This window comes from Leptonychotes weddellii, chromosome 9 (genome assembly GCF_054177405.1).
Source record: "Leptonychotes weddellii isolate Sample4059 chromosome 9, ASM5417740v2, whole genome shotgun sequence".
NCBI classification, from domain to species: domain Eukaryota; kingdom Metazoa; phylum Chordata; class Mammalia; order Carnivora; family Phocidae; genus Leptonychotes; species Leptonychotes weddellii.
This window is the reverse complement of record NC_138377.1, coordinates 112,188,976-112,200,407: the sequence shown is the minus strand read 5'-3', so window position 1 is coordinate 112,200,407 and position 11,432 is coordinate 112,188,976. Positions and strand designations below refer to the sequence as shown.

The 11,432-nt window shown below is 49.8% G+C and overlaps 1 protein-coding gene across 4 annotated transcripts in view; it reads right to left on the bottom strand.

The window, feature by feature from the left end:
* Nucleotides 1-352: 352 nt before the first annotated feature.
* The window catches only part of IGF1R (insulin like growth factor 1 receptor), a 257,133-nt gene continuing 246,053 nt past the window's right edge, over nucleotides 353-11,432 (bottom strand). For all 4 annotated transcript variants that reach the window (XM_081831580.1, XM_081831581.1, XM_081831584.1 and 1 more), the window contains 5 exons: nucleotides 7,480-7,694; nucleotides 5,292-5,418; nucleotides 3,734-3,972; nucleotides 875-1,042; nucleotides 353-657 (listed from right to left, as the gene is read on the bottom strand). In XM_081831580.1, coding sequence (XP_081687706.1) covers nucleotides 368-657; nucleotides 875-1,042; nucleotides 3,734-3,972; nucleotides 5,292-5,418; nucleotides 7,480-7,694 — 1,039 coding nt within the window. In that variant the 3' untranslated portion in view covers nucleotides 353-367. The remainder of the gene's footprint in view (nucleotides 658-874; nucleotides 1,043-3,733; nucleotides 3,973-5,291; nucleotides 5,419-7,479; nucleotides 7,695-11,432) is intronic.

Below are 11,432 nucleotides of genomic sequence, written 5' to 3'. Positions count from 1 at the left end.
AAAAAAAAAAAAAAAAACTCACTCTGGTCTTCTCCCTCTTGCTTCACTTCTCCTCAGCCGGGCTTCAAGAGGCCGTAGGGAGAAGTGGGATGGGCAGGAAGGGCCCGCACACCAGCTCTTCCATTCGCTGGTCTCCATGGGTGGGGGCCTCTCTGAGCTTCACTTCCTGCCCACCCCCCAGCTGAGAGCCCACCTGCCCTCGGTGGGAGGCCCTGTGGCCGAGGCAGTGGCACTGACGTGCCCGTGGCCCCCCCTTTCCTTCGCGGCTACCTGCCTTCCACAGGCACCCCACTCACCCAAGCTGGCGACGTGTTCTGTTCTCCCCCCACCCTTGATGGCTACGGGGTTCTGCCCTGAGGCTGCTGCCCTACAAACCACCCGCGGGGAGAGCGCACCACAGAACCCGCCCGAGGAGCACCAGCCTGGAGACATTTTCCAATGACACTTGGTACCTGGGCACAAAGATGGAGTTGTGCAGAAAGTTCTCGAAGACTTTGCGGTACTCGGCCTCCTCCTTCTCGGCCTGCTTCTCGGCCTCGGTTTTGGGGCAGGCGCAGCAAGGCCCCTTCTCTCCGCCGCACACCTCGGTCTTGGGATTCTCCGTCACCTCTTCCACGTCGATGGTGCCGTCGGCATACTTCCTGATGGGGATTTTGTCTGCTCGGGGAAGAGAAGCCCGACAAGCGCAGACATGAAAGCCAGGTCAGACGGGCTGGGGAGCCGAAGGGGGCAGCCGTCAGCCCGTCTGATCGAGAAGGTGGCTGGTTTCCACCGAAGGGCTCCAACTGTCAGGGGGTGTGTGTTACATCGGGGCGTGGATACGTCCGGACGGCGGAAGTTGGGTTCCGGGTCCCCCCTCCCCCACCCCCCTTACCTTTGGAGCAGTAGTTATGCCGGTAAAGGTAGCTGTCCTGAGGTTGCCGCTGCCATCTCACGATGTAGTAACTGAGGTTGCCGTTGGGCAGGGAGGGCGGGTTCCACTTCACGATGAGCTGAGAGGAGGAGTTGGACGCGGAAAGAACGTCCAGGGGAATGGAAGGAACTGGAAAGGCGAACAAAGGACGCTTCAGACAATGGAATGAACCCCGAATCCAGGCGCTCAGGCGCTCGCTGCAAGCCCACAAGAAGCCGCAGGCTGGACCCGGATAGGGAAACGGCGGTGAATGCGGACACGTGAAACAAGAAGTGAACCGTGTTTTGGAATCGTATCAATTTAAATGCCCACATTTCTCTCTGTAGTATCTACTCTCAGGTCAGCTCTGTGAAAACAAACATGACTGAGCGGCACATGGAGGAAGGTCGGGGCGGGGGCACGCCAGGATTACAAGTGGGTGGCTTAAAAACCTACAGCTAATTCAAACATCGGATTGCTCTCATTTATTACATCCACCGTTCTCCAAATCGCCTGACTCCAGCAGTTCTACCAAGTGGGGAAACGGACTGACTTGGGTTTCATCTGAGATTCTGGAGCTCTGATAAAAATGGCAAGATGCCAAAATGAAAGGGGAAGTGAGAGAGGGCTGGATTGTGTGTGCACGTGAGTGTGTGCATGGGGTGTGTAAGAGGCGTGGAGGAAGAGGGCCTGCAAGTCTCTCAGTTCTATAACCACACTTCCACGGGATGAATGAGATAGGACTAGGAAAAGCAGTCCACAAACCCAAACACACACAGAGCCCCGACTGCAAGCAATGGACTCTGTTACCAGCCGAAGAATATTCATTTACAGGCACAGCATAATAATCTGGCCAAGCTTTATTTTACTACTGCCTCCCAAACCGAAACCCAGAGCTACCTTACATATAAAGGGCAAACGCATCCCAGGACCACTGAAATCTTATTTTCCTTGGGTTCACAAGAAAACAATGATTTTTGGGGGTTTTCCAAAGTGCAAGAGACCTCTTTACTGTCTATCACTTAAACAACACAGTCATCCAAGCCACTTTTTTAAAATTTCAAAGGGGCGAAGAGTTTAAGGGTACTTTAAGGCCCCTAATATCACAGACAAGGTTCTGAACACCTGTACGGAGTGATGCTTTAGGGAAAGGCTGTGACTTATGCCAGCTTTCAGGAAAAACATAACCACTGGATGCTCGACCACTTTCAGTTACCAAAGTCAAGTATTTTAACAATAAACAGCTCACCCCTAAGAGTTTCAAATCTAAGTGTCACAAAAAAGCAGAGGCAGAGGACCGAGTCTTCCTCTGTCCCCACCACTTGTAAGGACAGGGGCCAAGATGTAGGGAACTGGCCCAATTTGTATCGTGCTTAGTTTTCCATCTTTGGGGAAAGGAAATACGTTTCTTAAGAATTTGTCATATAGGGGCGCCTGGGTGGCTCAGCTGGTTAAGCGACTGCCTTCGGCTCAGGTCATGATCCTGGAGTCCCAGGATTGAGTCCCACATCGGGCTCCCTGCTCAGCGGGGAGTCTGCTTCTCCCTCTGACCCTCCTCCCTCTCATGCTCTCTGTCTCTCATTCTCTCTCTCTCAAATAAATAAATAAAATCTTTAAAAAAAAAAAAAAAAGAATTTGTCATATAATTAATTAGGGGCACCTGGGTGGCTTAGTCAGTTGGGTGGCCAACTCTTGATTTCAGCTCAGGTCATGGTCTTGGGGTCCTGAGGATCGAGCCCCACATCGGGTTCCGTGTTCGGTGGGGAATCTGCTTGAGGATCTTCCCTCTCCCTCTCTCTCTGTCCGCCCCCGCCCCTGCCCCCGCTCTCTCTAAAGAAAGTGAATGGATTAAAAAAAAAAAAAGAACTTGTCATAATAAGGAAAGATTCTTATTCTTCCTGAGCTGGCTGCAATAAATTACTTCCAAACCTAGAAGAAGAATAACTTGTTTTGTTGCCTTTCAGCCTCTGCTACACCACCCCACACCCAGGATCAGAAGCCAGTGCCAGATTTATTTCTATAAACACTTCAGGGTCCGTGGCATGACTGTGACCACTTATGGGATCCTTGAGATGGGGCAGGGGAGGGGAGGGGGAAGCAGGCATTGCGTGAGCTGAAGGTTTTCCCCATCAACACTTTTTCCTCACCATCTCTGCCGTTTAAATTTATTTTGTGCTACCTTATGGGTGTTTTATAAAACAGCAACCATCCAAGGGTATTTATCATCGTCTTTAGAAATGATGTGCGTTTTCCTGCCTCTAAGCTGGTTTTCATATACTTGGCTAATATACACAAACATTTGCTTTCATCAGTTCCAGATTCTGGAGTTGAGAAAAATGAGGTGGTTTAGGAAATGAAGACAGAGACAGAAGGAGGAACATTTTCACCAGCAAATATCTGGAATGTCCACAGTATACTCTGTCTGACGCTTTCCAAATTCTGTCTACCTCCTTGGAACCCTTGCCTCTACAGAATGAAGATGGAAAACCCATGAGCCACATGAGGTAACTGAAAGACCAAATCAGCATGTGTTCAATTCTTGGAGGTTCAACTATGAAAATAAAATAGGGGGCTGGATCCCGGCTGGGTCCTCCAAACAAACCACCCCAGCCCCCTTGGAGGACCTGGGCTTACTGGCACAGAGCAGACAGATGATGGAAGATGGACCAGAAAAATGGCCCAGAAGAGCCTAGGTTATTGGGACTGGGAAAAAAATGACATGATATAGCATTATATATTAATAAGAAAGACATATAAAACACAGACTGGTCCAGGATCGAGACATCTTGTAATAAGCACGGTGAGCTCACGAAAAATACGGGATGCACAGTGTGTGGATACCTGAAGCATTGGTGCGAATGTACAAGATTTCACTTTTGGCCCCACGGATGTGGTCGTTCTCCACCATGGTGAGGGTCACCGCCTTGACATACACAGCATACTGCGTCCAGGGCTTCAGTCCATGCAGTAGAATGCCAGGCTCGACGTCCTTGTTGGGAGGGAGGTCCACATCCACCATGTTCCAGCTGTTGGAGCCACAGGCATCCTGCCCATCATACTCCGTGACGTTTTTAAAAGGTCTAGAAAGACAGTGGATGAAGCTCAGAGGAAGGTTTAGGTCTCTGACATCAAAGCTCCCAGAAATCTTCCCTAGCGGCTTAGCACGTCACACTTTCTATAATGGGAATTCTAAATAAAACAAATAGTCCATTGGATTTGTATAGAAGAATAAAATGAAGCAACGGGACCCCAGGTTTTACCATATTTACAAACGCACTATAGAACTGCATACTCTGCCTCAGGAAGAGTAAATTCTAATTGTTACTGGGATTGAAAACACTGCTCCTTAAGCATGCAGGCAAAGGCTATTTTTCTCTCTTCCAATTGTGGCATTTTTCACCATTAAGAAAAAAAAACAAGCATAATCATTTCATGCAAACATCAGCTACTGATGAAGAAACAAACTTTTGGGGGAAAAGGACTTTTGCTACAGAAAAACAGCTTCTACAATAGAGCTTCCAAAATCTCATTTGCTGGCAAACAACCGTGATTGCTTAAGTATCTTATAATACTCAAATATTTAACTTCCAGATTCTCTCCGATACTAGCATCAACTCCTTGGTGAGATTACCAGCCGACATTGCCAAAGCACTGGGGATCTATCAAAGAGAAGAAAGTATTTTGCACACATGCTTGGGTGGGTAGGGATTCTCCAGCTAGCAGATGAAAGGGCTGGACAGCCCCTGCCGCTGGCTTCTGAAACAGATGTTAACCTACCCTATCCTCACGACGGAAGACCACGAATGACTCCCATCCATAAATACACTGAACACCTAATGATCCCGAGACTTGCTTTTTTTCATGGCTATAACCCCGGAGAAAGGGGACCAGATACTGTCATTGGTGGCTCTTGTTCCAGCTCTGAGGAAGCCAATCATCGGGGAAGGAGACCTATAGCATCAACAGTGGGAGCTGGATATGGAAGGTAACTAAGGAGGCTGGTGGAACCACTTGGATAAGGAGGCAAAGAAAGGAAGAGGAGGACCAAAAGAGCTACCATCTGGAGGAACAAGTCATGGCTGCTGAGGCAGGTGAAGATCACCGGAAGGCACAAGAAAAGCCCCCAGCAGATTTTGGGAGAAATCATGAAAGGTTCAGAACATGAAGGTCAGTCTCTCTCCATTTTCCTTCCCTAGTTCGTGACCTAGAGCAGAGGACCAGGTCTTGGGAAGGGCTCATGGAATAAGATGATAGATCTGTCTGGGGGTCACCTCCAGGGGAGCTGAGCATCCTGTGGGGTGTTCCTGGAGTATGGGTTACAGGGCACATCCTCTATCCCACTTCATGAATGTTGGGACTTTACCCACAGCCCCGCCCACAGGACACCACAGAAACTCACGCTTCCTTGTAGTAGACAGTGAAGCTGATGAGGTCCCTGTAGTCGGGGGGCCGGTAACGGTGCCATGTTATAATGATGCGATTCTTCCACGTGGTCGTAGAGGTGAAATGCAGGACATCACTTTCACCTGGGGCACAAAGGTATATCTGTGAGTGACAGAGATCAACGTCCGTTTCCTCCACATGTCTGACAAGTCACCTGCCCTGCCCTATTTCCCTCTTCTCCAAAGATGGCTGTACACGCCAAGTCCCTTCCTGGACTTCTCCGTGGCTCTCTTATTTCTACTAAGAGCCCAGACATTTTACCACACGGAGCTGCAACGAAGCTCGTTCCTTTGTTTTAGCACACTTGGTTGCACTTGGACCCGAATCTGTGATTCCTGACCTGACAGGGAAGAACTGCTTGATTGAGCAAGGCACCTGGTCTTTCTGCTGATCCCTAAGACCTGGGCTCCCGAGGGGACCAGGGAAGGTGAGGATAAACCCTTAAGCTGGGCTGAATCTTCTGCAATAGGTTGGCACCTGTCCTGCAGTTGCGGATCTCTACCTGCTTCTGTGCAACCAGCAAAGACAGGCGAATGGCCCAGGTTGCCACAGGGGGGCACGTTTCTGCCTCTAAACTTGGCATCGACCTGGAAGGGCACGGGCAGTCCTGGAAGGCCTCTGGCTGGGGCTGACACACTGACAAGAACAGTGTCATTGGCCAAGCCTCCTGTGCACTGTGGGAAGTCGCTGGGGAGCTACAGCAGGGACCCTGCCCTGAGCCCCGACTTATTCCTCCGGCCAGATTCAAACGACCTTGAGAACTAGGGTGGAGTTGCTGACTGCTTCCCCCACGGAGACCCAAAGCTCCCCGACAGACTGTCTTGCCTGCCTCTATTTGCCTGAATCCCGACACATACGCAGCAGGTGAAGCAGTGGCTGATTCAAAGTTTACTGCTTAAAGTTTACTTTAACTGGCTAAAGGCAGTTAAACGTAAGAAGTCAGTGGGGCAAAATGTGCCAGATCGGAGGTTAGAACAAAGTTGCAGTTCCTGCTAATGTGTCATTTAAGGAGAAACCATGATTTTGTTTTCAAAGGAAAATGAATGGCTTCTGTATTCACAATGTGACTGCTCAGACTGGCTGACCTGGAGGAGAAAACACCTGGAAAATGCTCAGCCACATCTGCTCTGCTATGATTCGAACAGGGGGAACGGTACGGGGCTGCAGTGGGCGGGTGAGGGAGAAGGGGCCGGTTGCCAGCACACCATGCCGTTCCGTGTCAGGCCTCTTCCCTCTAAAAGCTCTTCCAGAGCAATCTGAGTGTCTACCAGGTAAATCCATACACCAGCAAAACTAATCAGTCAAATGCTAATGGTTTCACAAGTCCTCCCCTCCCGTGTGTGCGTGTGTGTGTGTGTGTGTATGCATGTGTGCAAATCACCTCTGATCATGTAAATTACTCTATTTTTTTTTTCCCTAGGACCCTTCCCTTATTAAAAGCCGATGGCGGAGAGACAATTTACTTTTATAACCCTATCCAGCCAAACAGAACCACAACATTTTCAAAAGCGGCTTGATATGCAGGGTTAGATGAGAGACGTGCTGTTAGATCTCAGATACAAGACCTGAAAGTATATAACCACGGCAAGGTTATAATTATGTGATTCTCAATTTAAAAAGCAGTATCCGTTCAGGGAGGTAGGTTCTATCTTTTTCGTGTTGGGGTGGGAGCAAGGAGAAGGCCGAGGGAGAGACAGGGAACCCATGGCCACCACGCTGGGCTTGGAGCTCAGTCCCCTCTGCCCTGAGGCTTCCCCTACACTGTGGGAGACTGAGCTGAGCATGCTCCCCGGCAGTGGAGAGGACCGGCTCTTCCTTGAAAAATCATCTGTCTGCCTGTGCCTTAAAAGACATTGAGCCCTGCATTCTGTAAGCACTTCCATAAAATACTCCCTTTGAGCAGAAGCCTATTTACAAATGCTTAGCACACTCCTAGGGATGCTAAGGAACATTGACAAATACGAATCTGTCATGAATCGGCCCCACTACTGACTCTGAAGATACACACACGTATGGGCAAAGTGCTGGTTCAGAAGGCCCCGTGTCCGTCCCCCCACCCCACCCCAGTGAGATGAGGAGGGGGCCACCCACGGAGCCATCATTCTAGATTGGAGGAGGGGCCACAGGCTGTTGGGTCCACTCACAGGAAGCTCGCTCTCCGTTGTTCCTGGTGTTTATGTCCCCTTTGCTCTGGCGCCCCTTAGTCCCTGTCACTTCCTCCATGCGGTAAATCTCGGAGACGCACAATTTGGGATTGAAAGCAAAGTACATTTTCCCAGCTTTGATGGTCAGGTTGCGGTGGTCCCAGTCCCACAGCTGCTGCAAGTTCTGGTTGTCCAGGACATAGAAGGAGTAGTTCCTAGAAGCACAGAAATCACCGTGAGTGCTCTTGCCCTTTCCCAGTGTCCCCTCCCACCTGCTGGCCACCCCACACCAGTCCTCTTCCGCATGTGGCTCCGGAACACGCTGCCTTTGCCAATGAGAGATTTAGTTATTAACAGTGTGTAAGAGTGGACAGTTACTGTTAACAATAGCAACAACATGATTCAAGGACAACATATTGAAATCGGTAAGACACTAATTAATTTTAGGACCTCCAACAATAACGCTTCTCACACCAGAGGATATTACTGGAATCATTCTGTAGAAATGCCTTTGGGTATTTCTCTCAGAGCAGAGTATGTATAATGCACTCAAAATCAGTCCATGGGAGAACAGATATGCTCGGCTACTCAACCGGAACGGCTTACATATTTGCTATAGAGAGTCTGCCATTATCCTTAGGGGTAAATCCCGTCCGTGCCATCAGCGGCGTATGATGGGTTAGGGAGACAATGGGACAGGGAGACAGACTCGGTGGTGGACCAGCCCTGGGCCCGCTCCCTCCTCCAGATTCACCCCATCCTAAAAAGCCTCAACCAGAGCCTCTAGAGAAAGTGGGCCACCCATCCAGGCCACAGTGACTCACACTAGGTTAGTGTGCGCAAGGTTTGTTTTCGGAGTGCTGGGCCCCACTCCCAGAGTTTCTCGTTAGTAGGGCTGGGTGGGCCAAGAATCTGCATTGCTGACCTGCACACAGGGGATGCAGGGGAGCACCCTTGGAGGAGAACTGGTCTAACAGGTGCTGGGCACCAACAAGGAGCTGGAGGTCCAAAGCTGACCAAGTGAGATATGGGCCCTGCCCCTAGGGGTATGCACACAGAAGCAGCTACACCTGCCGACTGAAGGAAAGACGGAAGGACGGCCAGAATCAGCAACAGCTATCTCTGGCTCCCCAGAGGGAAATCCATGCCCCGGGAGGTGGCAGTGTAGACAGCTACAGCTGAGGGGTCTGGAGAAAAATCCAGGCCGTATACCTCTTTTTCTAGGGCCCTGGGGAAACCAGGTAGGCAGGGCCATGCTGCCCATCCAAGTCCTCCGTGATCAAAGGTCTGCTCCCCATGGACCTTGAATCCTTCCTCACCCCTTCCTGGTCCCCAGCCTCAGGCTCTTTCTGGAGCTCACTCAAGCACTTTATACAGAACAGAGTCTGGGAATTGGTGCAGCACTCTGAGCTATTGCTAATATCCACTGAACAATCCAACACACGAACTGCAGAGAGGAAAGGATCCAGCCCTCTTTCCAAAGCCAGGATAGCCTGGACAGAAGTCCAGAGCCCTCCTCTGCCCTGGAGGCTGTGTCCATGGGGCACCTCTCTGCACCTGATGGGGTTCCTCACACATATCATACCAGCACCTCTACCCGTCTGGTCGATCCTCAGCCTGAGTCTCATTAAGAAGAAAGCTAAAGTTATGGTTATAATGCTGCCAAGCAGACTTGTGACACATGCCTGGGAATTCACAGGGGAGTTCAGAGACGAGGATCCAGGAGTACAAATGTCATTAATGAGCCACGTAGCCATAGGCAGTTCCCTCAGTACTTTCTGTAGCCATCCGTCTAGTTTACTTGTAGCACTGGGGGTGGGGGCATGAACACACACTCAGAGGACAACAAGGGGTATGAACATCTGAGCTTGTTTTATGAGTCTAAGACTCTAATGCCCGGGAGGAGTCACAGAGCTGAGATGGAATTTGCCCCATCAGCCTGAGCCCAAGCCCTCCACAAGCCCTGGGCCCCGTCCACAGACGTGCAGGGGGTGGATGTGGGAACCCTGCCTGCACACGGTTCAGTGAGCCAAGTGAGTCCAAAGGCAGACCTCTGAAACCAAGCTAGCCTCCTCACTGACCCACCTTGAGATCCCGTGACACATTCAAGGCCACCGAAGCAGGTTTGCAAAAACCTGCGAGTCGATAATATTTTCCTCTCAGGAAGAGCTCACTCCCTGACACATATATCCACTGGAAAAGGAACTTAAGACATTGTCCACATGAATCTAGACTCGGGATATGCAACGCAAGGCCATGTATACAAGTGGGAAGCACTGGGATCTGGCAAGGTGAGACCTGCCATACCTTGGGGACAGTCGCCACCCACATCTCCTCTTTCCCCCAGTGCCAGGCTGCAGCTGATGCTGGGTGACCTGGGTCTTCAGACCACTGAAGGCGGGGTTTGCAGGTAGAAACAGATGCCTCCTATGTAGGCCCATTCTCGTCCACGAATACTTTCAGTTCTGAAGGACTCTGTAGTGCCCGTACCAAGCCCAATGGGTCTGGCCGCTCCCAGGTTCCTCAGCTGGCCCCCAAGGGACAGAACCTCCTTGTTGGTGCAGAAACCTCTAGGCTGGAAGTAAAGGCCCATTAACCCGGTCAAACCTCTGTCTCAACGCAGGATGAGGCTTCTTTTTAGTAAACTAATTTTGCTGGCAGGGAACAGAAACCACACTGAAAATACCTTCTGAACAAAACATGCTTCTCCCCATGGGAGGAAGCATGAATTATAAATCAGGAATTTGACAAATGAATGGCAGGCCCACTGAAATTCTGTGTGTGTGATTAATCACTTTGAAAAGGAAGATTATCTTTTTACAGTAAACACAAACATTTTTTACAACACTAAGAAGGCCTGGAGCCAGGATACCAATATCAATAAAACCCAGGCGTCACGGAGCCTCTGTGAGCGACAGAAAAATAAAAATAAAACCCTCATCAGAATAATAACCAAGCCATTCATGAGCTGCCTGTCAATATTGCTCTCGCTTTTCCAACCCCAGGTTGGGGCCTGGCTCCCCCCAAATTCCCCTTCCATGATCAGGTGACAATTAAGAGATGGTAAAAGGCAGAGACCGCTCTGCATGTTTTACACACACACACACACACACACACACACACCCCTTTTCATTGTTTCCTAAAGGAAATGACTATATAAGTCAATTACTCAGTAAATGTCATTTCCTAATTGTTCCTAAACTTACTGCCTTTACATTCAAAGAATATTTTAAAAAATTAAGTTGTTTATTTTTACTGTAGCTTACACAGATGCCTGGGTTTTATAGATATCGGTATCCTGACTCCCAGCCTTCTTAGTGTGGCAAAATATGTTTGTTTCTGTACTTGGGTGGGTCCCATCTGACAAAATGTAGACCAACTGAGGTGGGCTGGAAGCAGTCAGTCGTGTCCATGAGGATATCTGTATATTATCTGTATTGGTATTCTGAATGCCGAGCACACACTATACACAGAGGTGTTTAACTGATGGCTCCAGGCTTGGGGCTATCTTACCTCTGAATTATCAACAACCACCCACCTCCCCACCTGCCCTGATGAAGGGCAGGAAGGATGTGAAAGCAGAGGAAAGCGAAAGTGCTGGGGATTTGCACAGTGCACAGAAGTCAACCCCGGGGCTAGGGTTTGGAGCATTGCATTTGAGAATCCAAAGAACAGGGTCTGAGCGACATCTCCACCACTTACTAGAGCAACAACGCTAGGCAAAGTACTTATTTGGCTTCTCCCAGGGTGGGGGCAAAGGGTGTGGCCTGGGAGTCCAGACAACGGGGGTAGGAAGGGATACTCCTCCCCCACTTTCAGCCTTTACTGACAAATTGGGGGGGAAAATCTGCAAATATACAACTGATTATTCCCTTTTGCTTCTCAGAGGAGAAAGCATGGACTCTTTCCGGCTGTCTCTAGGGGGCATCAGAACCCAGCACACAGGGACTACC